We start from the raw sequence: 27,301 nt of genomic DNA on the forward strand, positions 1-27,301 counted from the left end.
TCAGTATACACGTTTGAACGAAACAAAACAAATGATGCTGTTGATAATAAAACTTAATAAATTAATTGTAGTGGATTTTATTGAGTTTAGTTCGTCAACTATGCAAGGGTACAAAGGGGTATGAATTCGGCATCCTCGGTGCAGCTTTTTATTTAGATTATTGTGAAATTAAATTAATTTGATATGTTTTCACGTGATAGGTTGATACTTTTTACAACTTTTATTTTGAAAAGGGTAAATTACATTTTGATGGCCATTGAACTTTTACACCACGTACACTTTGTTCATCAAGCTTTTATAGCACTTTCACTTTGGTCATTAATCGTTTAAAATTTACATCACAACCACTGAACTTTTAATTCGTTTTCATTATGAGCACTTCGTTAAAAAGTTGATGCGGCACGTTAAAGAGATCCCCTATGCTTCTTCTTCCAATGGGCAACCGATGTTCCTCCTTTCCTCGTCGTTTATGTTGACATTCTTGCAATAACCATCCACAAACACAATCATCGACAACACAAAACAATAAACAACAACGAATATAAGTCAAGAAATTAAGAAAAAATATGAGAAAAAGAAAAATTACCCACCTCAACTTTGACAAGTTTTCGATGAATGGAGTTGTTATTGTCAATCCCTATGACGGGAAGGTTCTGTTTGGCTAGAAGCTTAACATAATCCAATTTCAAATTGATCTAACAGTTGACCGTAAAATCTTAGCTTTTAGTTTCAATTGAAATTTGAAGAGATTAGACGGTTTTTCTACCGAAAAAACAATTGAACGACGACATAAATGACGGTGAAAATAAGAGTAACGACCATCAATTTAGAAGAATAAGCTTAGGATTTTTTTACGCGTCATGTCAATTTTTTAACGATAGCTAATGACAATGATTATAATAAAAGTGAACAAAGAATTCAGCAATTATAATACAAATATTAAAAGATCAACGACCAAATTGAAAATACTAACAATTCAGTGACAAAGAATTTAGTGATTTGGGCTTAATTAATTATATTAAAACAATGAAGATTTAGATGATTATTTAATTTTTATTTATTTATTTATTTGGAATAATAAAAGGTGAAACACTCAAAACTAAGACCCATCCATCCAATCAGTGTGAATGATGATGTGTATAATATTCCCATTTAACTCCAACAACACCATTTAAAAAATGCCAATCCAGCTATAGTCAACAAATTTATTATATAATACTAAATAGTAATAATGAGGGTAAATTGCATAAATGTTCCAAAAACTTTTAGATGATTGCATTTTAGTCACAAAACTTTTTAAACTTGAATACGATCGCTAAATTTTTTTGTTCGCTTTTGTTACGGTCATTTGACACATTAAAGTTATATAACTTCATAAAAAAAACCTAAGTTTCCCAAACTAATTGGCATTCGTTGATCCTTTTTACATGCTTTATTATCATTTTGAGTTATTTTTATTGTCGTCATCTCTGAACAAAACACCTATCATAGTAAAAAAAAATTATCATCTTTTCGCAACCATCGATCAATTCACAGACATCATTTAATCTGATCCATAATCATCATAACCATAAAGTCACAACCACCATTCATGCCCAAACCAACCCCGAGCCACCATCACCAAACCATTCGATCATTATTCACAACCATCGATAGTAACAAATATAAAAAAAAGCAAAGATGTAAAGAAAAAGAAAACTACTAATCATTTGTTTAGCAAGTTTACGATGAACGGAGCGGTTGTCAATCAATCCCAGTGATGAAAAACTCTATTTGACCACAAAATAACATAATTTAATTTCAAGTTGATCTAACGATTGATAATGACACATCAAAATATTTTAACTTTTAGTTTCAGTTGAGACTTAAAAATATTGAAAGGTTTTCCAATGTGTTTGAATCGATGAAAAGAAAGAGAAAAAGAGGTGTTCAACCATCTTTTTGACCCGAAAAACTATCGAATATTAACAAAATTGATGACAAAAAGAGGAGCTACGACTACTAATTTCAAGTTTGAGAAACTTAGTCTGGTCTAATCAGAGGTGTGGGGCATTCTACATATTATGGAGATTGGAATCGGTGGAGCTAAGTTCTGCTTTTGCTATGTTGTTTCATGTTTAAGTTGCAGTGCTGTGAGATTGTATTGTGTGGATAACTTTTACACATTGTACCTGATGATAGCAGTATTGAATCATGTTTTCCATTGTTTAGGTGTACTCTTTTCCCTCCACATAGGATTAGAGAGGGTTTTCATCGAGGTCCTATCAATATTTGATTTGTATAGTTTATTCCTTTTAATCATATTAAACCCCCTTTTCAAAAAAAAAATTGTGGTTAATCAAATCCATCATCATCAAATTGATTTGTCGATCCTTCGATTCATTTTGGCAGAGGCCCGCAACATTCTCGACTCCAATCCTAGCTTCCACCTACAATCAATCAAACGATCCGCGAACATGGCAGCACATCAATTGGCTCAGCTTGTATCTTCCACTACATCCTCAATTTCATTTACATACAATATGCCCCAATGTTATTGTAACAGATGTTATGTTTGGTTAATCTGTAAAAGGTTGTTTTTAAAATAAAATATTAAAATATGATTCAATTGGCTGGATTGAGAAGTGGAGATTTGACCAATTTGACCTTTGGTTCGATTTTTACAATATTGCTCGCTTTAACAGTATTGTTAATTTAAAATATAAAAAAATTGTGATTTAATTTGATTAGATGATCCAAAATGATTGTCTCCTTTTAAAACTCCAAAACACTAATAATAAGGGTCAAGGATTGCTGATTTTCATTGTACATTTAGACAAATCATCTTCGTTCTCAACCCGGCGGCATCAACCCGCCGCACACTCACCCGCGCGCCTCCGAAATCATGTTCGTTCTCGAAGGAGAATTGGACGTTGGATTCTTCCCTACATCGAACCAATGGATCTCCAAATCCATCAAAAAGGGGGGGACGTTTTCGTGTATCCGATGGGTTTGATTCATTTCCAGAAGAACAATGGTGCGGAACCAGCTTCGGTGATTGTAGGATTCAACAGTCAGTTCCCCGGAACACAATCGGTTGCTGCCACATTGTTTACATCAGCACCACCAATGCCAAACGATGCCTTGACCAAGACCTTCCAAGTTGGGACCAAAGGAGTTACTAAAATGAGAAACAAGCTTTCCCCCGAGAAAATTAAATGAGATTACTATTTTGTATTAATTATATTTTTCATTGTTAAATTATTGAAGACATTTATGGGTAGAAACGAAGTTGAATATGATATTGTATATGCAATAACAATTGGAATTAGGTCTAGAACACTAGACCAAATGTACATGTAATTAAGAACTTTATCCAATCATATTGAAGTTTTGAAGAGAACCTTAGGTTCAAGCCCTACCAATCTTGTGAGGTTTCTTTTAATTTAGTTTAATTGTATTTTAATTATCATTTTTTTATATAAAATTGATTCAATTATAAAATAATTTTTTAGTGGTTTAGATAATTTCGTACTCTTTAATTGTTAAGTTCAATTTTTTTACATTAACTATAAAATGATATATATAGAATAAGTTGTATCTTATATATTAAATATAAGAGTTGACCTTATGGTAAAGGCACATCAATCTCCTATTTAAGATATAGGCTCTATTCTCCATTCCTAATAATTAAGTGGTCATTAATATATAGTTTATCTTTATTATTTGCATTGATCTATATCATCTCTAAGATTTATGTGTTGTTGATAAAACCCCAATTTTAAACCCTAAAATATATTTCCCCTTTCCTCTCATTCCTCAAAGATTAAACTAAAAAGAAAGGTTTGATTTATTATCAGAAGAATAATGAAGGGAGACAAGTTTTTGTAATCATGAGATTCAAGATTAAATTCCTTAAAACTTAATTAATGACTAATTACATTATTGAATTTATGTAAACTTTTATCATATGTGATTTTTTTTTAAAAATATTTTAATTTTAATATATTATCATTATAATTCTATTATTAATTATAATAATTTATTTATTTATATGTATAATTACAAGTGTATATATATATATATATTTTAAAATGAACATATCACTGCTTATAGATTATTTAAAATTAAAAATAATATTTTTTTTCTAATTAAAAATATCATATTTTTCTATTTATCTGTAAAATATTGGGCCAATGACAAGTCATTCAAGCCTGAAGTGGGTTTGCATTGGGCGTCAAGGGCAGGTTCAATAAACAAAAATCTGGGTTTGGGCTGGGTTGTTTAAACGTTGCTCTACAGAAGCTATTTTTATCGAAACAATCTATTATCTTATTTCCCTTATTTTATTGTATAGGATAATAAAGTTTTGTTGTTGTTGTTGTTGTTGTTTTAAACGTTGCGTTTTAAGATTCTCACCCATAGTTGGTGCCTGCCTGGGCTGTGGTGCCGTTATTTGGTTATTTGGAGAAGGAGATCGGGAGACAAATTATTTGAATTTGAAATGCCGAAGAAGAATAACAAGAATTTCAGGAAAAGAAGCTTTCCAGAAGACGAAAGAGATGACCCAGCTGCCAAATCAGACGATGAAGAAGACAGACGGTAGTCTTTTCCCCCTTTATTCTTTTTAAAAAAAAAACTAAATTAGGGTTTTTTTTTAAAAAAAAAATTGGATTTGAATGTATAGGTTGGCGTTAGAGGAAGTGAAATTCCTGCAGAAACAGAGGGAGAGGAAATCAGGAATCCCTGCGATTCCTACGGTGCAAACAGGTGGCGTCGTAGCTAAAGTTACCGAAAAGGTCGATGTCGATGGAGAAAAAGAGGAGCTTGTGCTTCAGGATACATTCGCTCAAGAAACCGCTGTCCTTGTTGAGGATCCAAACATGTATGCCTTTTCTTTTACCATTTGTCATTCTTTTTTTTTTGTGTTTCTGGATTGTCTACTTGTGTATTTGTTAATTTATCTGTTCTGTAATCGTTTTTGCAAATTTAGGATAAAATATGTGGAGCAAGAATTGGCGAAGAAGAGAGGAAGGAACATGAATGAGAAAAACGAAGTTGAGAATGATTTAACTCGAGCCGAAGATGAATTGTACAAAATTCCTGAGCATCTTAAAGTGAGCTTTGAATTTCCTTATCATTTGCAAACAGATTTCATTGTTGTTCTTTTTAACTTTTTATATCTGGTGTTTGGTTGATTACTATAACTCCACTTTCTGAGTTAGGGTTTATAGCTTTTGCTTTTTAATTGTTCGACTTTGTTTATCTCATTTGAAGAAATGCTACTTGATTAGTTTGTTTAAAAAATTTATGTAGCTTCTTGGCTTACACCCTGCAGGTGAAAAAACGGAATTCGGAAGAAAGTTCTACGCAATGGACTACCGGGATTGCTGAAATTCAGCTGCCTATTGAGTATGCCTTTTACTAATATCTCATTTGAAGAACATGACCTTCAACTGGATATCAATCATAGGATCCTATTTTGTAGTTTTCTTCGGTATAGGGAAATTTTAGGTTCTTTTTAGCAGAACTTGTTTAGCTGCTGTACTGCTAAGCGAACTTGATATAATGTCTTAGACAAACTACACGTTAGCTAATGTGTGCCGCCCTTTTCTGTAATATATTGATTGATGTCGTATCGTAATGGTTTCTTTGACTGTAGATTCAAGTTAAGAAATATAGAGGAAACGGAGGCTGCCAAAAAGCTTCTTCAAGAAAAGCGGCTCATGGGACGGGCAAAACCAGAAGCTAACATCCCTTCAAGTTACAGTGCTGATTACTTCCAGCGAGGCAGGGATTATGCCGAAAAACTTAGAAGAGGTTGCTTACATTTTCTTTTACACTTTTGTGATTAGAGGTCATCATTGATTTTAGTTCATTTTGATTTTCTCTGCAAATAGCTTGCCAGTTGGGATTTGTGGGTTTTCTTCCCTCTATTGTTATGAATTGCAATCTTTAGGTTTGTTTGTTTTGATTTTGCATCTTGAGGTACATCGTGGTCAGCTGTTACCCCATTTTTCTTCCCTGAACTTGCAGAACATCCCGAGCTGTACAAGGACAGAAGCTCACAGGATGACAATGCTAGCTCCAAACCGACTGATGCAAGCAATGATGCAGCGGGAAGTAGGCAGGCAGCAACCGATCAGTTTATGCTAGAACGCTTCCGGAAACGAGAACGCCAACGAGTAATGCGGAGATAACATAATTACACAAGCAGCATATAAGATTGAACTTTCAAGTTTCATGTTCAATGGTTAGCTGCAATGCTACTTGTGCGCCAAAATGTTCACTTGGCAACAGAAGGTCAAGTTGCTTTATAAAACTGTTGCTGTAAACATATTTGAGATACGGTTTTGATTTCTCTAACTAGTTATTCTTAAATATGAAAACCCCAGTACTGTAAACATATTTGAGATGCTTTTGAATTTTTTTGTACGGATGCTAATGTTACTGATAACAAAGAATAGATTATCAGTGGCCTGTTCAGTCTTTAATTTAGTCCATGTAAGTAGTGGATTTAATTTATTTACTCTAATTAGATTAATTTTATTTTTTATTTCTTACTTCTAAAATTTTAACCATAAATGAAAACTTTGAATATTAGTTGCATACTTGCAACCAGCAGTACCATTACAGTAGAGTATATTTTGTAAACGAATCACTTGTTGGGCTTCAACAGTAAAACGCCAAGCCACAACCTAACATACATAGGTGAGATTATATGGAAGTTCTAAACCTGAACATTACTTTTGAAAGACTGGCCGAATTGCCAATTAGAAGGCACCACATTAAGTGCAGTTCGAATTTTGCCATTACTGACTTGGACCCTGAAAGATAAGCTCTGACCATTTAGGTAGCTTAAGCTCTGCCAATTGGCACCCCAGTTCCTCAACATGCTTTCCCATTTATTAGTTTTGGAACCTTTTACCCATACCTTGGAAATCTCTCCAGCACCCCCAACGTTTGATATCAGCACCAGCTCAAAATAATTCCTTCCATTGATGGTGAATCTCATGCTTCCCTTTCTCCTGCATGTAACCCTGGCAAAACAAATTATTCAGATTTGCAATGCTAAAACATTGCTTAGTATTCAAGTTACATACCTTCTGTAGAGGACAGGTACAATTCCAGCCCGATATAGAGCTATGGTCTCAAATGCGGGTTGAGCCATGTCGAAGTGCGGATGGGGTGGATTACACCAACCGCCATTGTTATTCGGGAGTGTGTAATTCGGAGGGCAGAAGTTGGTGGCGGTGATAGTAATGTATTTACCCTTGAGACACCGTTGTTAAACAAAACTGTGCTGAGTGCGGCCGTGTTTGTTCCATAACCGTCTGTATAGAGATTGCCATAACCACAAGCTCCACCTGCAAAAACCAACATGTTTATCAAAGTTAGTCGATGAAATGAACCAAAAATGAGAAAGAAAAAGGACCAAAAAAGAGAAAACCTACCCATTGTGCCGGAAGCATCACTTCCACCATAGAATGTTGCATGTGCCGAGAGCCAAGTATGAGCTGCATCTGCTACGAGAAATTTAGGGGCAAAATATAAACTCACAATGAGAATAGCAGTAGTAAATAGGCACCCTCCATTTGCTTCTTCTTTTTACGTTGGAGAATTTGAGCAAAGAATGAGTTTGATGCCACAGATGCATTTCGCCTAGATATTTATAATCAGTGATAAACCCTGATGATAACTGATGAAAAATTATTGATAGAATTTTTAAATACTATGTTGTTATCCTTATTCCTTAAATGATTGAATAAACAATCGTAATTCATGATGTCATATGGGAATCCTATTTTTTATATATTCAAACCCATTGACAGTAGTTATAAATCTTGGTTCTGCAGGTGTCGTCAATCTATTACCAATGCTGAAATAAAAGTGGCAAGCTAAATACTATACCATTGATTTTTATTTGTTTTTTCAACAAAAGAAGTATTTATTAAAGATATCATAACCTAAAATTCTCTTATGCTTGATAGCAATATGATATCATGACTATTATTTCCATTAAATTTCTGGGATTATTTGCAAATTCCATGCATTATAGTATCCGTGGTACGTTATTGTACATTGGAGAAGCAAATTGTCAAGCAGGCAAAATATAAAATTACAGGAGAAAATTCAATCATTTCTATTGCAGAAACTATTTCGTAAATACGAGTTTTCAGACAACAAGTGGATAGGAAATTCTGCAACCGCTACTAGGAAATCAAAGTCAACTCCCCTTAAAAACAAATTTAAAATTCATGTTTAGGCAGGTTTCGCTAGCGGCAGTTACATTACATGCAACCACCATGGACATGCATGTACCTGTGCCTTTCTTAAGAAGAAATACAAAGAAGAATGAAAAATGATTCTTTTGGTCGATAAGTAGAACCATATATCATGGCATATCTTATGGGACCGTACACCTAAAATCGGATGGCTCTTATTATGCCATCTTTCAAGTCAACTTCCGTACCCAAGTAACCCAACCAATTGCTCACACATGATTTCATGTTCTTCTATTCCATTGGTATAATGGAAATTGTATTTTATTCGTGGCTTAATTTTTTAGAAAAATATCATGAACGGTCATGGCTCTAACACCATATTTTTTCCGTTTTCCATTATGTAATGGATTTTAATTTGGGTTCAGTGGCAAAGAGATACTGGGCCGGTCTCTCATTCACCGTTGCGTGTGGATTTTGAAATAATTATTTGGATCAAATTAATAATAAATTTCCATTAGTTTTGTATAATCAATAGCATGTAGCTTGGAAATGGTCTCTAAAATGTGTTGAAAATAATAAGTAAATGTATAAATAATTAATATTTTGGATTTATAATTACATTATCTAATATATTATTTTTAAAATAGTATAGTTCAAATAAATTAATGGACTGAGGAATATAACTGAACTCTCCTTTTCTAGCATGTTTTTCGATTTGATAATCGCATTGCCAACGTCTTAGCCAAGTTGGTGTGAGACGGATTTAACCGTTCAGTATTTGAGTAACCCTCCCCACGAAGTTCAGTCTATCCTGTAAGAGGACATTGTGGCTCATGTTTAGAGTTGTGCATTTGTTCACCTTCATTTGTTGTTTTCATGTTGATTGTTGTTTTGTTTATCCCTCTAAGTTAGAAGTTATACTCTTTTCCTCCGACTGGAATTAGGATGATTTAATGAGATATTGGTAACTCCCTCCGTGTATCATCGTGTTCTAATCCTATCATACTTTTTTAATTAAAATAAATTAATTAATTAATAGACTTATAAATTTATATTTTTAAAATTTAAAACTTGAAGTTCTCATTATGTATCCAATCCTTTATACCAAAAAAAAGTTGACAATGGGTAGATAGTAGAAAACTAAAATCTTAGATAGAGAAAAAGGAGAAGAAGGCGTAATTTAGGGTGATGTGAGGGAGTTATGGGCACCAACCGAAAGTAAGTGATAGGTTTTAATTGAGCTTTAAAACAAAACAAACTTAGGGTTGCAAATGCAAATCCTAGGTTAGACTATGTGCCACCAGCTTAGGACACCGCCCCTTGGCGAACGGCAAATGCAGCCACCAAACTACCCCAGTTTGTCAATAAATGGACCACTGGTATAAACATAAATTTTATATCAGATGATGAATTTATAATTTTTTTGAGATAAATTCATAAAATTCTAAAGGACGAATACATATTATCGACAAAAAAAATATGAGAATTTAACATTTCCATATAAGCAACCACCCCGATCGCTCTTCGATTCATCACTGCATCAATACAAGTAGATGTAAGAGAGATCTTCTCATTCAATATATACACATACACCCCATGTTTAGCTACTCATTCAGTCTATAACTTTTGAAATGTATAAAAAAAACTGATATTGAATCTCAACATGTCCATCATCTTTATTCCTACTCATCAAATGACAAAATCCGACTAGGTATTGCGTGCCAAAATACAATACGTGATAGGGAAAGTGGATTTTGACAGGCAACGATATTGATGTGATTTCTTTCTGAGAATGAACGTGAAAGTGTGGTGTTGCCTACAAAACAAGTTTGGCCTTAATTATACGAGGAAAATAAGAAGCTTTGTCTTTGAGCTTTTATAGATAATTGGTATTCATTCTTATCATATTTGAATGTTGGACACCGACATTCCAGTAGAGCCTTGGAGGTAAGAATTATTACCCATTCAGCATATATATATTCATAATTATATATCATTCTCATTCTGAATGATTCATCTGATAGTTATATGCAGTAATACTGGAGACGTGAATGATTAGGCTGAGATTTTATTTGTTATGAAAGAATTATGAAAGATTTATTGCAGTAATAAGTTTATCATGATAAAAAATAAGACTTCACCTGACCCCATTCATTGACATCGCTATACGTATCACACAATCCAGCATACATGTACGTATACTGTATTGTATAAGTTGGAGTCCCAATTTTGGACCATGCCAACATTCCCACGTCTACCTACTAAGTTCCGGTTTCTCTTCTCTATATATCTCTGTTTCCATTCCATCCCCTTCTCTATTATATCATCACTTTCACTGGTGTTGGCAATTCATTGACTACCAGTCTCCGTACGAAAGTTTTCCTTTTTTTTACCCGAGTCCTGAATATAATGGCAAGTCGTTGGCTCAACAGCTTCATCGTCCCGTTACTCCTCACGCTGACGATTAACATCCACAGTGAAATTCATCATGCTACAGCCGCCGCCACTGTCGGCAATGGCTTTGTTCAAACGACGGGAACTAAGTTTGTCGTGAACGGAGAGCCTTTTTACTTAAACGGCTTCAATGCGTACTGGTTGACGATGTTTGCATCCGACCCTTCTTCGAGAAGTAAGGTTACCGATGTGTTCCGAGAAGCCTCCAAGTACGGTATGAACGTAGCTAGAACTTGGGGATTTAACGATGGTGATTACAATCCTCTGCAGACCTCTCCTGGTTCCTACAATGAAGACGCGTTCAAGGTATTAAAATTGTTCATTTTACAACAGTTTTATACAAAGTGGAGGGTTATGCTTATTCGTATTAGATTGTTGATTATGTTTGCAGGGACTGGATTTTGTTGTAGCAGAAGCTAACAAGTATGGGATTCACTTGATTATGAGTTTGGCGAATAACTTCAAAGATTACGGAGGAAAAGATAAATACGTTCAATGGGCAAAGCAACGAGGTCGGAACCTGACAAACGAAGATGATTTTTTTACAGACTCTGTCGTCAAACAATACTACAAGGATCATGTTAAGGTATACGTTGGTTTACAGCTTTAGATTTTCTGGATGAAACCCCCCATTTTTCTCCCTTTTGAGGGGATTTTCTGCACTGTATTTAGCCGGTGAAAGTACTTGAATTGCAGGCAGTGCTCACCAGAATCAACACGATTACTGGAGTGGCATATAAAGACGATCCTTCCATATTTGCTTGGGAGCTTATGAACGAACCTCGTTGCCCCACTGACCCATCTGGAGCTCATCTTCAGGTTCGATTTTCAATCTAATTTTTGCAGTAAATTTTCGTTTTCTTTAAATAGTTTAAAACGATTATGAGATAATATCTTTTTAAAATATTTTTTAATCATTAATAATGTATACGCATATTATAGGTATAATTATTTAAACTCAAAAAATTTAAAAATGAAACCTACTTCAATTCATTCCAGCTAAAAAGACAAAACTCATTTCGCATTGGCGGATTAGAAGAAGGTCACCGTCAGGGATAAAAATTGACTAGCGATGGAAAATATTGTTTTGGCTTTAGGTCCATAGCATACACACATGACACTCCACAGGGAATCATCTGAAGAAGCCTCTCAAAGAGTAATTTAGAATCAGATTCCTGGATTGATGTTTTGTAGTGACAGACAAGTTTGCTGCTTTTGTTCTTTCTGTTCGGTTGGAATTCTGTTAAGTTGTTGAAGTTTCCCCTAATAGTTTGTGATCGTACTAATAATTTGCTTAATATAATTTACAGAGTTGGATAAAAGAAATGGCTACACATGTGAAGTCCATTGACAATCATCATCTACTGGAAATAGGACTCGAAGGATTTTATGGGGAATCGATTCCCGAAAAGAAACAATACAACCCGAATAACTACCCCATTGGGACTGACTTCATTTCCGATAACCAGATAGCCGAGGTCGATTTCGCAACTATCCATATCTACCCTGAGCAATGGTAATATCACCCTTTCTCCAGTTCTCATTTCTCACATCGGAGATTCCCTAATTTAATGTGATAATTGCAGGTTACCACCGACAAATATGAGTGAGGAGGCCCAGCGTGGTTTTGTAGACAGGTGGATTGAATCACATGCTGTGGACTGCAACTCGGTGCTGAAGAAACCACTTGTAATTGGAGAGTTTGGCAAGTCTTTTAAGTTACCAGGGTACAGCTTAGAGAAGAGAAACGAGTATTTCCAGAGGGTTTACAATGCTATCTACAGCAGTGCCAGAAGTGGGGGATCCTGTGCCGGCGGGCTGTTTTGGCAACTGTTGAGCCTTGGGATGGATACCATGGGAGATGGTTACCAAGTTGTTTTGGAACAGAGCCCTTCCACTGCTTCAATCATTGCTCAACAGTCTCGGTTGCTGTCGTCTCTCACTTGAAGATCAGAACAACTCCTGGAAACGATCGAATATAATTAATATCCGAAGGTGAATTCTTAGGATAAGTTTAGCACACATTAATGTTTATGATACGAATATCAAATCAGGCCTTTTCCAGCATCTTCATTCCTACATTACTTGGCTTATCTTACAAATTGCTGGTGTGCTGTCCACATAGCCACATTCACTGTACTTGCAAATCATGAATTTGAGAGAGATATATTATGTTATATAAGATCAGAAGAAAAAAATGATAAAAGAACAAATAGAAGGGGTAAAAATGAATAGGGCACATCATATGTAGATTAGAAAGCACAAGGATCATTATTCAGCGTTACAATAAGCAAACAGTGAGCAGCCAGGATAGGCAAAAGCTTGTTTTAAGATTGAGGCTTCTCCCATTTGAGGGGTTTCACAACTTCCCAGGTGAAATCTGGGTCGTCTCGTCCAAAATGTCTGTAGGCAGCTGTCTTCAAGAACCTGTCGTTGCTACCCCTCTTGAGGTCCAGATTAATGGTGATCATGCCAGGCCTGAAGTCGAATTTATCCTTCACAATCTGGAGGATTTCCTTGTCCAGAATATTTCCAGTTCCATAGCTGTCAACAAAGACGGACAAGGGCTCAGGCACACCAATTGCATATGAAACTTGCACGATGCACCTACAGGCAAGGCCATTTGCTACAATGCTCTTAGCAGACTGCCTAACAATGTAAGCACCACTCCTGTCGATCTTGGTAGGATCCTTCCGGAAAAGGCTCCACCACTGCTGGCTCCCCAGCCACCATAAGTATTAATAATGATCTTGCGTCCAGTGAGACCTGCAACACCGTGAGGACCACCAATCACAAAACGGCCAGATGGGTTAAGATGGAAGATTGTCTCCTCATAAAGGTACTTCTCAGGAATAACAGGCTTTATAACATGCTCTTTGAGGTCAACAGCAATTTCATCATTTGTAACAGTCTCGTCATGTTGAGTGGAGAAGAGGACAATGTGTACACAAACCGGAACCATAGCACAATTATCATTATAGTACTCAACAGTGACCTGGGTTTTACATTGTAACAGTCTCATCAAGCTTAGTTGCAAGAACATGGCTAAGAGGTATAAGTTCAGGGGTTTCATCAGTGGCATAACCAAACATGTGGCCCTGGTCACCAGCTCCAGTCTCTTCTGACTGCTTCATAAAGTGGCCATGGACACCCTGAGCAATAGCGGGACTCTGCTGCTCAATATTGACAAGGGCCATGCACTTGTCAGCATCGAGACCAACATCATCGGAAACAAACCCAATGGCGTGGCATGTGTCTCGGACAATCTTCTCATAGTCTACATTGACCTTGGTGGTAATCTTTCCAAAGACCATAACCATGTTAGTCTTGGTGCACGTTTTACAGGCAGGCATCAAGCACTGCACCGGAGACCTGGTCACAAAGCTTGAGAGGGTGACCTTTGTTCACTGACTCAGACGTTAATAGAAAGGTCTCCATTGTAAGCCTGCACACGATTAATCCACAAGCACATCTATATCAACGTGGTAAAATCACAAATCCTAAACATAATTTAAAGCATTCATAATGGTATAAGATACCAGGAGAGAAACAAGTTACAGATCCAATAGATATTACTCAAAACTGAACTAACTTTGAAGTAAACTCCAGATATTTTTCAGAAACTAAAATGCTAAAAACTCCAAAACAAACAGAAAATCACACATATCTGCGAATGTTTCAATTAAGCTTATCTAATAAAAGAGACAAAACAGATAAAACAAACATTTTTTTCCCGCGGCTACTACAAACAACAAAGCAAGATCTCCAAACAAAAACTACAAAGCAAAGCAACAAACAGAAAAAAAAATATAAATGAAAGGGCAGAAGATGAAACCTGGGGAAACAATTCCTTACGGACCTGAGTCTTTGGCTGCGAGAGGAGATAAGATTGAGCTGAGCTGAGCATACAGACCTCTAAAGAAACGGAGAACTCAATGGACACAGGAAATCTAGCCTCGAACGCGAACATCTTTTAGCACTGTTTGTATGGTTGGGTTGAATAAAACATTTTTATGCGGTGAGCGTGGATCGAACACGCGTCCTTCAGATCTTCAGTCTGACGCTCTCCCAACTGAGCTATCCCCGCAAGTTGTTTTAAGTTGAAACAAATACCTGATTATCGGTTAACTTAAATTAGATTGTTGAGTTCTGACTTTAAATAGATATCGTTCCGTGTCTGTTTGTTATCTACTTCCATGCATATCTGTTCGGTATAGTTATAAAAGATCATCTCCATCTTCAACAACACACTCGTTCAGCCTGCGTTGCAATGGGAAAGATTCCATCTTTTAAGGATGAATTCACTTTCGGTTTGCTTCTTCCCTTAGAATAACACTTCTTTCTAAATATGTTCCTCTTCTTAATTTAATTTCTTCTTTCTTCTAAATTAATTCGCAGACCAAAGGCTCGAAGAATCTCGCGATATCATCGCCAAATATCCCAATCGCGTACCTGTAAGTTTTCCTCATCAATCTCTTTGCACGTTACTTTTGATTAAACCCTTTTGTTTCCTGATTTCTGCCTCTCTTTTTTATATAAATATTATTAATTTTATTTTTTTATTGAGTTTGTTATCAAGATTTAATTTTGTTTATAGATTAGATGAACTTCTTCCCCTCCATGGATTATGGGTCCTATTAAAAAGAATTAGCTGGTAATTGCTAAAAATCGGTTCTCTTACCTTTATTTTCCCTCATTTTTGCAGGTGATTGTGGAAAGATATTCAAAATCAGATCTTCCTGAAATGGAAAAGCAAAAGTAAGTTTCAGCCTTGGCCAACAACAATTTGACCTTAATTGCGTGCTTTTATTGTAAAAGAACAAACTCTACCTAATGCAATAAGGCAATTATAGCATAAATTCTATAATTGCTAAAAAAATGATCACTTAGGAGCATATCAAAATTTAAACTTCAGTCTTAATTCGATGTCGAAACTTTGATTTATTGTTAAAAGATACAAGGGCGGATCAAATTTGTGCTGAACTGTTTGATTTATAGGTATCTGGTTCCACGGGACATGTCTGTCGGACAATTCATTCATATCTTAAGCTCGAGGCTTCGTCTGAGCCCTGGGAAAGCACTCTTTGTGTTCGTGAAGGACACATTACCACAAACAGGTAAGTCACGATAAGATTTTGTTATGTTTCTTTCAAAATGGTTCTATGGTGTTTGAACATTTTCTGAGCTTTCGGCTACAACCCTTGTTTGCAGCCACTCTTATGGACTCTGTTTACGAATCGTACAAAGAGGACGACGGGTTTCTGTACATGTGTTACAGCAGCGAGAAAACCTTTGGTTGTGCTACTAATCTGATTACTCAGCCGTAAGCTTTGTGCGATACTGTAAAATCTCTTGGTTCCCTTCAGTCTCTGGATGATGGGTCTTGACCGTCGAAGCTCAGCCTGGTATTTTGGTGTTGTAGCATCTTTTTACCATCATTCATTCTGTATATCTCCTAATAACATTTAATTCGTTCTACTTGTTATTGTTATCAATGTGTATGAAACTTGGACTCAAATGTGTAACATAATGGTGTAAACTTCCAGTAATCTATGTATATTGCTTACAAATAAGTAAAAACTTGAGGAATCCTGCATTGGTTGTATGTTTTCATTTTGACCTCGCAATTCTGTTTCAGTGAGGCTGGATTTTGTTGTCTAGTGGGAAAACAACTTGCAAATCGCTTTAGTATCCATCGTACAGCCATAGGACAAAGCTATCCGAATACATTCCCATTCTTCTGGCGCCGAAAACTCAAATCACTTGACAAAAAAACGTAGGAAAATAGTTTCTTACTTCCTTCTTCCAAACGCCCCGTACAGGAAATGCTCCAATGGAGCTTTTGTAATATCCTCAATACCGGGTTAGTGATCAAATTGTAAAGTTTCAGAATTTGGTGACTAAAGTATAAGAATGAAATAGTTCAATGATTATTGGATATATATATGATGAAGGTTATTTAGTAATTATTAAAGGAAATTAAGGGTTAAATGGTCATTTGACCAGAAAGATTTTTATATTCCTTTAAAAGGTAATATAAACGCGGGAGATGTGAGAAACATCCAGAGTTCTCTTCTCCTTTCTTCTTCTTCATACGTGGGAGAGCAAGGTAAAGGTAAGTTTAATTTCAGTTGGTTAATTCTTGAGTTTTAAGCTTAGTTTTGATTCTTTGGGTATTAAATAAGCTTAAGGAAAGCTTATATGGGATTTAAACAATAAGATAAAGGAATTATGAAGGAATTTGCAATAGGAGTTTTAAGATGAAATTTTGATATGGTATGGTTGTTGAAGTTTTATGGATGAATTTGACTTGTCATCAATCTAATTAAGAAGTATGAAGTGTTAGAATTGGAATTAGAACACATTGAAAATTTGGTATGATTCTTGAATCTCATATGGAAGATAGGATTTTGAGGTTTAAGATGAAATAAATGAATATAGATTGGTCTAAGTATGTGTACTAGAGTTAAGAATGAAAAGGGGATGATATATGAAGTGTTTGAGAGGAAATGAAGTAATTTTCAGGTTGAAAATATGATTTCTGGGCAAGGGGAATCGGTACCCATTCAAGGGGAACCGATACCCCTTCAAACGAACAAAATTTCCAGAATGTCATGAGGGAATCGATACCCCCTTAGTAGGGAACCGATTCCCCTTAAAGGAAATTGTGAATATGGGTTTAATAAGTTCGTTTAAGTTGCTAGTATCTAATTACAAGGAGTAGGTATCTAATGATTGCCTCAAAATGTATATTTATGTACATTCTGCGCGTAAAGCAATTCCGGAACATTTGGCAAGTAAGATCGATCAAGGGAAAGATAAGAGATTGAAATTGACTAGTGAGGCCAGGTGAGTGCATACTAGTGATATGTAGTGTTTAATGGAAATAAGACTTGCGATGAGTCTATTTCCTAGAGTAATATGCATGAAGTCATGGACATGATTATGTGTGGTTATAATTATATGTGATTATCTGTATTACATTGATTGTATGTATGCATGACTAAAGATAATGATATGCTTTGTATATGCTATATGATGTATGTAAGACTTTAATATGTAATAATGGAAGAACATGAGATAAGTTATATGATAGAGTCATAAGAAATGAAATGAACATGAGAGAATAAGATAATCAAGTATAAGTTATATGATATGGTATAAGTGATTATACGAGAAATGTTAGGAGACTCTAAGAGAATAGTATGAATTCGAAGGCATAAATAAGGATACATAAGTAATATAGGGAAGATTGATAAATTAAAGGAAACTATGGTTTATGTATTATAGTGAAGAGCTACAAAGTTTTATTAAAGAGTATTGTTGAAGTCATGAGAAATTGAACTAAATAAATAGATGGTTTATGTGAATAAAAAGGGAAAATGATATAAAATAAGTTATGAAATTATAGGAATATAGAAGATAAGTCGAGAGATGTAGGGAAATAGAAATAGATGTTTATTAAGGGTCATAGGAGAACAAATATATGTAATATGATAATGAAATATAAGACTATGTGGATACATGGTTATGAGATAAAATATGTAATAATAGGAAAATATGATGAAAGTGAGTTTATAAGAAGTGATATGAACTAGGTAAACATGGGTAACAGTATATGCATAATGGAAACATGAGTTGGACAAGTACCTAGTGGTATGATTTATTATGAGAATTAGTATAATGGAGCTATATGAAAAGATTATAATGAATATATGAAATTAAATTAAGTGAAGAGATTAAATTAGTACCTAAATAAAAATACTATTAAATGATATATGTTTAGAAATACGGCATAATTTATAATCTAAGGAAATACAAAGAAATAGAGCATAAGGTAGATAATATGATATCCGTTATTATATATCTATATGATATATGTCATCAGGTAATATGAAAGGACTCTGAAAATTGATATAAGCTAGGAGAAAGTGTTCTATGTGTTATATGAAGCATATATGATCATATGTGAACAAGATATGATATGTATGTTTATATGAATATCTGAGAAATGATCTAAGCTATATGATATGATATGTGTGATTATGTGCACTTTGTGATATATGTTATATGATATGGATCTATGTAACTACGTGAGAAAGTATATAAGCTATGTGACATGTAAATGTGACTCATATGAAAATGTTCTATGAGTAATTGAACTATGTGTTATGTGAAATGATAAGTATAAAAGAAAATGCCCATGTTATGTGTCTTGAGAGCTAGGGGTATAGTTGGCATGCCAAGAGTAGAGGGTCTACGCGGTCCTTCGGGACAATATTCTACGCGGTCCTTCGGGATATATATATTCTTTGGAACATGTGTGAAGTCTGGTGAGACACACATATGATCCCTAGCATATGTATATGATTCTTAAGGAATTCTATGTGGTCCTTATGAACATCATTATATGGCACTACGGTGCAATTCTACGCGGCACTTCGGTGCATTTATACGAGCTATGGTGACAGCATAGTACACAACCTCACAATACTCAGATACCTTAGGTTCTCAATATGATATCATGGGCCAATAAACTCATTAATACAAATCCATGAATGTTAAAGTAATATGTTTACAGGTATGTATATTGGTGATATGATGTGTGCATGATATGATATATCTGTGATAGGGGTAATGGTATCTGTTACATAATATGCACGAATATATGTTGATGTATATGTAAATGAGTTGTATAATTTGATAGCATAAAACAGTCATGCATGATTAGTGGGTATGAATTCCATTAGATGTGTTTTCTTTATGCCTCACTAAGTCTTCGACTTTGCGTGTGATTGTTTCACACGTAGGTTTCGAGAAGAGTAAAGAGTAATGCGGAGCAAGACAGGTCAGTTCTCCTTACCAAATGTCAGATCAGAAAATATATGTACTGTTTATAGAGTGTAGTTGGCATGTAGTCTAAAGATATAAATTGTATGAACTTTGATATATTTTGTAAACATTTTGAATAAGTTAAATCTTATCAAAGTTTTTAAATTACTCACTATTTTATACGAATAAATGTTTGAAAAGTCAATGTGACACTTCGGACTCGTATCCGGGTCGGATACGGGTTGGGGGTGTTACATTTAATGGTATCAGAGCTAAGGTTTAGCCGATTCTCGGCATAAATCGAAGTCCAAAGTGTCATAAAAGGTGTACATGCCAACCTAGATTGAAAAATTTCTGATCTGATAGTGTAAGGAATATGTTGTCTTGCTAATAGAATAAGAATAGTTTAATACAGTAGAAATCCGATCGTGATAATTTTGAAGTAAGTGAAAGGTGATATTCCTGATTGTGATAGCTATTCACCTGTCCTGGCCAGGCAGGATGAAGAGCGGACACCTCAGGAAATGCCTAGTAAGATCAAAAGTTGATTTCAGAAAGCTGAAATCATATCTGAATAATGATAAAAAGTTTTCATCGTTTGGAATCGGAAACACGATATAGAGTAGTTTTGTTATTATGTGGATAAGATAGAATATGGTGAACAGGTGTCACCATAAGAATGTTAAAAAGATCTAATGACGTGGTGAGTACGTATAGAAGAACTCAAGGATAAGTGCATCAGTGACAAGTGTATAAGATGTATAAAGTCAGAGCTTATGAGTTTGAAACGAAGTGATAGTATAGCGCATAAACAAGAGTATGTTTATGATAAGGGTTTGCAGTAGAGATGGAAAGAGTTAGCATTGGCTAACTAGAGTATGTGATAAAAATGTACTGGAATTATAAGATTATAAGATATTGTCAGGATATGATAACCAAATCTGCAATGGATCTGGATACAGTTGCATATTTGGATCATAGTAATGTGGTATAGTAAAGGAAAAGGAAGTAAGAATTTGTATATTTAAGTAAAGCTGAGGATTGATAAGAAGAGTTTGAGAATATGTATATCGATGATCAGATTATAGGACACAGGAAGTCAGAATGTTGAGTTTGAGTAAAAGAAATCTCAGGATGTATGAGAATAGAGGTGAAATTGATAAGTTGAGTAAGCGAATGTTGAGATAATTTAGATTGGAAATGATGTATATGATTGGTATAATAGGGCTTGTGCCCTAGATTGAACAAAAGTTATTATCTAGCTGTCAGAGTAAAGGTGCTAGAGTTATAAGATTGGAGGAAAGATAAAGTGGAGTTAATTGATTATGATGTGAATTTGAATATAGTTGTATATTCTGAGCAGATAGCTATGATGTAGAAACAGAGATAAGTATTTGCATGGAACCTTCAGGAAGGAAAATACAGGTATAAGAAATGATAAAGAATGAAGTTATGTATAAGAAATGGGTTATTAGAGTAATGAGGATGCAATGAAGATTGGTACATAAAGATGAGTATAAGTGATAAGACAAGAGTATGTGAATATGAAAGGAAATATATGATTTATGTATAAGGAAGAAGGAATAAAGAAATGAAAGGGATTGATTTAAAGGATCAGATACGATAGATATGGAAGTACAAAGGACAATTTTTGATATAGAAATAAGACAAGTGTGTAAGGTGATGTGAAAATATTGTTTGACTCCTTAAAGTATATGTTTAATCACATTGAAGAAGATTTAAAGTTGTGTTTTGGTCAAATGATGACGAAATACAAGTTTGGTATGGTTATAAGGTAATTAGAGAGTTATGAAGAAATAGATGGATTTATGATATAGAGATGGATGTTACTGTCAACGTGATGAGTGACATTATATTGAATTTTAGAAAGGTCAAAGGAAAGATGCATAATCGAATAAGAGAAAAGACAACAATGGATTGGTATTACTGGTTATTGTTTATATGATAAGCAACAGAGGATGAATGTATAAACGAAAAAGATAGTCGGAAAACTAAAGGATTAAAAAGTAAGTTTCTGATGATGACAAGAAAGAATAAGTCAGGGAAGCAACATAAGAACATTAGAAGATATGTTCTTATTAAGATGTGCCGTGAAAATTCGAGGACGAATTTTCTTATAAGGAGGGGAGATTTGTAACATCCTCAATAACGGGTTAGTGACCAAATTGTAAAGTTTCAGAATTTGGTGACTAAAGTATAAGAATGAAATAGTTCAATGATTATTGGATATATATATATGATGAAGGTTATTTAGTAATTATTAAATGAAATTAAGGGTTAAATGGTCATTTGACCAGAAAGATTTTTATATTCCTTTAAAAGGTAATATAAACGTGGGAGATGTGAGAAACATCCAGAGTTCTCTTCTCATTTCTTGTTCTTCATACGTGGGAGAGCAAGGCAAAGGTAAGTTTAATTTCAGTTGGTTAATTCTTGAGTTTTAAGCTTAGTTTTGATTCTTTGGGTATTAAATAAGCTTAAGGAAAGCTTATATGGGATTTAAACAATAAGATAAAGGAATTATGAAGGAATTTGCAATAGGAGTTTTAAGATGAAATTTTGATATGGTATGGTTGTTGAAGTTTTATGGATGAATTTGACTTGTCATCAATCTAATTAAGAAGTATGAAGTGTTAGAATTGGAATTAGAACACATTAAAAATTTGGTATGATTCTTGAATCTCATATGGAAGATAGGATTTTGAGGTTTAAGATGAAATAAATGAATATAGATTGTTCTAAGTATGTGTACTAGAGTTAAGAATGAAAAGGGGATGATATATGAAGTGTTTGAGAGGAAATGAAGTAATTTTTGGGTTGAAAATATGATTTCTGGGCAAGGGGAATCGGTACCCATTCAAGGGGAACCGATACCCCTTCAAACGAACAAAATTTCCAGAATGTCATGAGGGAATCGATACCCCCTTAGTAGGGAACCGATTCCCCCTAAAGGAAATTGTGAATATGGGTTTAATAAGTTCATTTAAGTTGCTAGTATCTAATTACAAGGTGTAGGTATCTAATGATTGCCTCAAAATGTACATTTATGTTGATTCTGCGCGTAAAGCAATTCCGGAACATTTGGCAAGTAAGATCGATCAAGGGAAATATAAGAGATTGAAATTGACTAGTGAGGCCAGGTGAGTGCATACTAGTGATATGTAGTGTTTAATGGAAATAAGACTTGCGATGAGTTTATTTCCTAGAGTAATATGCATGAAGTCATGGACATGATTATGTGTGGTTATAATTATATGTGATTATCTGTATTACATTGATTGTATGTATGCATGACTAAAGATAATGATATGCTTTGTATATGCTATATGATGTATGTAAGACTTTAATATGTAATAATGGAAGAACATGAGATAAGTTATATGATAGAGTCATAAGAAATGAAATGAACATGAGAGAATAAGATAATCAAGTATAAGTTATATGATATGATATAAGTGATTATACGAGAAATGTTAGGAGACTCTAAGAGAATAGTATGAATTCGAAGGCATAAATAAGGATACATAAGTAATATAGGGAAGATTGATAAATTAAAGGAAACTATGGTTTATGTATTATAGTGAAGAGCTACAAAGTTTTATTAAAGAGTATTGTGGAAGTCATGAGAAATTGAACTAAATAAATAGATGGTTTATGTGAATAAAAAGGGAAAATGATATAAAATAAGTTATGAAATTATAGGAATATAGAAGATAAGTCGAGAGATGTAGGGAAATAGAAATAGATGTTTATTAAGGGTCATAGGAGAACAAATATATGTAATATGATAATGAAATATAAGACTATGTGGATACATGGTTATGAGATAAAATATGTAATAATAGGAAAATATGATGAAAGTGAGTTTATAAGAAGTGATATGAACTAGGTAAACATGGGTAACAGTATATGCATAATGGAAACATGAGTTGGACAAGTACCTAGTGGTATGATTTATTATGAGAATTAGTATAATGGAGCTATATGAAAAGATTATAATGAATATATGAAATTGAATTAAGTGAAGAGATTAAATTAGTACCTAAATAAAAATACTATTAAATGATATATGTTTAGAAATACGACATAATTTATAATCTAAGGGAATACAAAGAAATAGAGCATAAGGTAGATAATATGATATCCGTTATTATATATCTATATATGATATATGTCATCATGTAATATGAAAGGACTCTGAAAATTGATATAAGCTAGGAGAAAGTGTTCTATGTGTTATATGAAGCATATATGATCATATGTGAACAAGATATGATATGTATGTTTATATGAATATCTGAGAAATGATCTAAGCTATATGATATGATATGTGTGATTATGTGCACTTTGTGATATATGTTATATGATATGGATCTATGTAACTACGTGAGAAAGTATATAAGCTATGTGACATGTAAATGTGACTCATATGAAAATGTTCTATGAGTAATTGAACTATGTGTTATGTGAAATGATAAGTATAAAAGAAAATGCCCATGTTATGTGTCTTGAGAGCTAGGGGTATAGTTGGCATGCCAAGAGTAGAGGGTCTATGCGGTCCTTCGGGACAATATTCTCCGCGGTCCTTCGGGATATATATATATATATTCTTTGGAACATGTGTGAAGTCTGGTGAGACACACATATGATCCCTAGCATATGTATATGATTCTTAAGGAATTCTATGTGGTCCTTATGAACATCATTATATGGCACTACGGTGCAATTCTACGCGGCACATCGGTGCATTTATACGAGCTATGGTGACAGCATAGTGCACAACCTCACAATACTCAGATACCTTAAGTTCTCAATATGATATCATGGGCCAATAAACTCATTAATACAAATTCATGAATGTTAAAGTAATATGCTTACAGGTATGTATATTGGTGATATGATGTGTGCATGATATGATATATCTGTGATAGGGGTAATGGTATCTGTTACATAATATGCACGAATATATGTTGATGTATATGTAAATGAGTTGTATAATTTGATAGCATAAAACAGTCATGCATGATTAGTGGGTATGAATTCCATTAGATGTGTTTTCTTTATGCCTCACTAAGTCTTCGACTTAGCGTGTGATTGTTTCACATGTAGGTTTCGAGAAGAGTAAAGAGTAATGCGGAGCAAGACAGGTCAGTTCTCCTTTCCAAATGTCAGATCAGAAAATATATGTACTGTTTATAGAGTGTAGTTGGCATGTAGTCTAAAGATATAAATTGTATGAACTCTGATATATTTTGTAAACGTTTTGAATAAGTTAAATGTTATCAAAGTTTTTAAATTACTCACTATTTTATACGAATAAATGTTTGAAAAGTCAATGTGACACTTTGGACTCGTATCCGGGTCGGATACGGGTTGGGGGTGTTACATTTAATGGTATCAGAGCTAAGGTTTAGCCGATTCTCGGCATAAATCGAAGTCTAAAGTGTCATAAAAGGTGTACATGCCAACCTAGATTGAAATATTTCTGATCTGATAGTGTAAGGAATATGTTGTCTTGCTAATAGAATAAGAATAGTTTAATACAGTAGAAATCCGATCGTGATAATTTTGAAGTAAGTGAAAGGTGATATTCCTGATTGTGATAGCTATTCACCTACCCTGGCCAGGCAGGATGAAGAGCGGACACCTCAGGAAATGCCTAGTAAGATCAAAAGTTGATTTCAGAAAGCTGAAATCATATCTGAATAATGATAGAAAGTTTTCATCGTTTGGAATCGGAAACACGATATAGAGTAGGTTTGTTATTATGTGGATAAGATAGAATATGGTGAACAGGTGTCACCATAAGAATGTTAAAAAGATCTAATGACGTGGTGAGTACGTATAGAAGAACTCAAGGATAAGTGCATCAGTGACAAGTGTATAAGATGTATAAAGTCAGAGCTTATGAGTTTGAAACGAAGTGATAGTATAGCGCATAAACAAGAGTATGTTTATGATAAGGGTTTGCAGTAGAGATGGAAAGAGTTAGCATTGGCTAACTAGAGTATGTGATAAAAATGTACTGGAATTATAAGATTATAAGATATTGTCAGGATATGATAACCAAATCTGCAATGGATCTGGATACAGTTGCATATTTAGATCATAGTAATGTGGTATAGTAAAGGAAAAGGAAGTAAGAATTTTTATATTTAAGTAAAGCTGAGGATTGATAAGAAGAGTTTGAGAATATGTATATCGATGATCAGATTATAGGACACAGGAAGTCAGAATGTTGAGTTTGAGTAAAAGAAATCTCAGGATGTATGAGAATAGAGGTGAAATTGATAAGTTGAGTAAGCGAATGTTGAGATAATTTAGATTGGAAATGATGTATATGATTGGTATAATAGGGCTTGTGCCCTAGATTGAACAAAAGTTATTATCTAGCTGTCAGAGTAAAGGTGCTAGAGTTATAAGATTGGAGGAAAGATAAAGTGGAGTTAATTGATTATGATGTGAATTTGAATATAGTTGTATATTCTGAGCAGATAGTTATGATGTAGAAACAGAGATAAGTATTTGCATGGAACCTTCAGGAAGGAAAATACAGGTATAAGAAATGATAAAGAATGAAGTTATGTATAAGAAATGGGTTATTAGAGTAATGAGGATGCAATGAAGATTGATACATAAAGATGAGTATAAGTGATAAGACAAGAGTATGTGAATATGAAAGAAAAAATATGATTTATGTATAAGGAAGAAGGAATAAAGAAATGAAAGGGATTGATTTAAAGGATCAGATACGATATATATGGAAGTACAGAGGACAATTTTGATATAGAAATAAGACAAGTGTGTAAGGTGATGTGAAAATATTGTTTGACTCCTTAAAGTATATGTTTAATCACATTGAAGAAGATTTAAAGTTGTGTTTTGGTCAAATGATGACGAAATACAAGTTTGGTATGATTATAAGGTAATTAGAGAGTTATGAAGAAATAGATGGATTTATGATATAGAGATGGATGTTACTGTCAACGTGATGAGTGACATTATATTGAATTTTAGAAAGGTCAAAGGAAAGATGCATAATCGAATAAGAGAAAAGACAACAATGGATTGGTATTACTGGTTATTGTTTATATGATAAGCAACAGAGGATGAATGTATAAACGAAAAAGATAGTCGGAAAACTAAAGGATTAAAAAGTAAGTTTCTGATGATGACAAGAAAGAATAAGTCAGGGAAGCAACATAAGAACATTAGAAGATATGTTCTTATTAAGATGTGCCGTGAAAATTCGAGGACGAATTTTCTTATAAGGAGGGGAGATTTGTAACATCCTCAATAACGGGTTAGTGACCAAATTGTAAAGTTTCAGAATTTGGTGACTAAAGTATAAGAATGAAATAGTTCAATGATTATTGGATATATATATGATGAAGGTTATTTAGTAATTATTAAAGGAAATTAAGGGTTAAATGGTCATTTGACCAGAAAGATTTTTATATTCCTTTAAATGGTAATATAAACGTGGGAGATGTGAGAAACATCCAGAGTTCTCTTCTCCTTTCTTCTTCTTCATACGTGGGAGAGCAAGGCAAAGGTAAGTTTAATTTCAGTTGGTTAATTCTTGAGTTTTAAGCTTAGTTTTGATTCTTTGGGTATTAAATAAGCTTAAGGAAAGCTTATATGGGATTTAAACAATAAGATAAAGGAATTATGAAGGAATTTGCAATAGGAGTTTTAAGATGAAATTTTGATATGGTATGGTTGTTGAAGTTTTATGGATGAATTTGACTTGTCATCAATCTAATTAAGAAGTATGAAGTGTTAGAATT

The 27,301-nt window shown here is 34.0% G+C and overlaps 3 protein-coding genes, 1 non-coding gene and 2 pseudogenes across 4 annotated transcripts; 3 read left to right on the plus strand and 3 right to left on the minus strand.

Moving 5' to 3' along the window:
• Positions 1–4,424: 4,424 nt before the first annotated feature.
• On the plus strand, positions 4,425–6,360 carry LOC120133020 (protein COP1 SUPPRESSOR 2-like). Its single transcript, XM_039149686.1, has 6 exons — positions 4,425–4,581; positions 4,667–4,864; positions 4,973–5,096; positions 5,318–5,391; positions 5,642–5,799; positions 6,016–6,360. Exons 1-6 carry the CDS (start codon positions 4,484–4,486, stop codon positions 6,177–6,179), a joined length of 816 nt encoding a protein of 271 aa, XP_039005617.1. The 5' UTR covers positions 4,425–4,483; the 3' UTR covers positions 6,180–6,360.
• A 349-nt stretch (positions 6,361–6,709) lies between these two features.
• LOC120133035 lies at positions 6,710–7,805 on the minus strand (annotated as a pseudogene).
• A 2,764-nt stretch (positions 7,806–10,569) lies between these two features.
• Positions 10,570–12,622, plus strand: LOC120133019 (mannan endo-1,4-beta-mannosidase 4-like). Its single transcript, XM_039149685.1, has 5 exons — positions 10,570–10,964; positions 11,050–11,244; positions 11,355–11,477; positions 11,969–12,174; positions 12,245–12,622. Exons 1-5 carry the CDS (start codon positions 10,614–10,616, stop codon positions 12,603–12,605), a joined length of 1,236 nt encoding a protein of 411 aa, XP_039005616.1. The 5' UTR covers positions 10,570–10,613; the 3' UTR covers positions 12,606–12,622.
• Positions 12,623–12,918: 296 nt separating this feature from the next.
• On the minus strand, positions 12,919–14,220 carry LOC120133008 (annotated as a pseudogene).
• A 452-nt stretch (positions 14,221–14,672) lies between these two features.
• On the minus strand, positions 14,673–14,745 carry TRNAF-GAA. Its single transcript has one exon. It is a non-coding gene; the product is annotated as a tRNA-Phe (tRNA).
• A 105-nt stretch (positions 14,746–14,850) lies between these two features.
• LOC120133004 (autophagy-related protein 8i-like) lies at positions 14,851–16,174 on the plus strand. The gene is made up of 5 exons (XM_039149676.1): positions 14,851–14,968; positions 15,057–15,112; positions 15,364–15,416; positions 15,657–15,775; positions 15,870–16,174. The coding sequence occupies exons 1-5, from the start codon at positions 14,929–14,931 to the stop codon at positions 15,983–15,985; spliced, it is 384 nt and encodes a 127-aa protein (XP_039005607.1). The 5' UTR covers positions 14,851–14,928; the 3' UTR covers positions 15,986–16,174.
• The last annotated feature ends 11,127 nt before the right edge of the window (positions 16,175–27,301 follow it).

Source organism: Hibiscus syriacus, unplaced genomic scaffold (assembly GCF_006381635.1).
Source record: "Hibiscus syriacus cultivar Baekdansim isolate YM2019G1 unplaced genomic scaffold, ASM638163v2 tig00110575_pilon, whole genome shotgun sequence".
Classification (NCBI taxonomy): domain Eukaryota; kingdom Viridiplantae; phylum Streptophyta; class Magnoliopsida; order Malvales; family Malvaceae; genus Hibiscus; species Hibiscus syriacus.

Bases quoted from the DNA above. Each gene is read 5' to 3' on its own strand.
- LOC120133020 (XM_039149686.1), top strand. From the start codon at position 4,484: ATGCCGAAGAAGAATAACAAGAATTTCAGGAAAAGAAGCTTTCCAGAA. The intron at 4,582-4,666 runs GTAGTCTTTTCC...TTGAATGTATAG, and splicing joins GACGATGAAGAAGACAGACG to GTTGGCGTTAGAGGAAGTGA. The intron at 5,097-5,317 runs GTGAGCTTTGAA...TACACCCTGCAG, and splicing joins AAATTCCTGAGCATCTTAAA to GTGAAAAAACGGAATTCGGA.
- LOC120133019 (XM_039149685.1), top strand. From the start codon at position 10,614: ATGGCAAGTCGTTGGCTCAACAGCTTCATCGTCCCGTTACTCCTCACG. The intron at 10,965-11,049 runs GTATTAAAATTG...TTATGTTTGCAG, and splicing joins ACAATGAAGACGCGTTCAAG to GGACTGGATTTTGTTGTAGC. The intron at 11,245-11,354 runs GTATACGTTGGT...CTTGAATTGCAG, and splicing joins ACTACAAGGATCATGTTAAG to GCAGTGCTCACCAGAATCAA.
- LOC120133004 (XM_039149676.1), top strand. From the start codon at position 14,929: ATGGGAAAGATTCCATCTTTTAAGGATGAATTCACTTTCG. The intron at 14,969-15,056 runs GTTTGCTTCTTC...ATTAATTCGCAG, and splicing joins TAAGGATGAATTCACTTTCG to ACCAAAGGCTCGAAGAATCT. The intron at 15,417-15,656 runs GTAAGTTTCAGC...TTTGATTTATAG, and splicing joins CCTGAAATGGAAAAGCAAAA to GTATCTGGTTCCACGGGACA.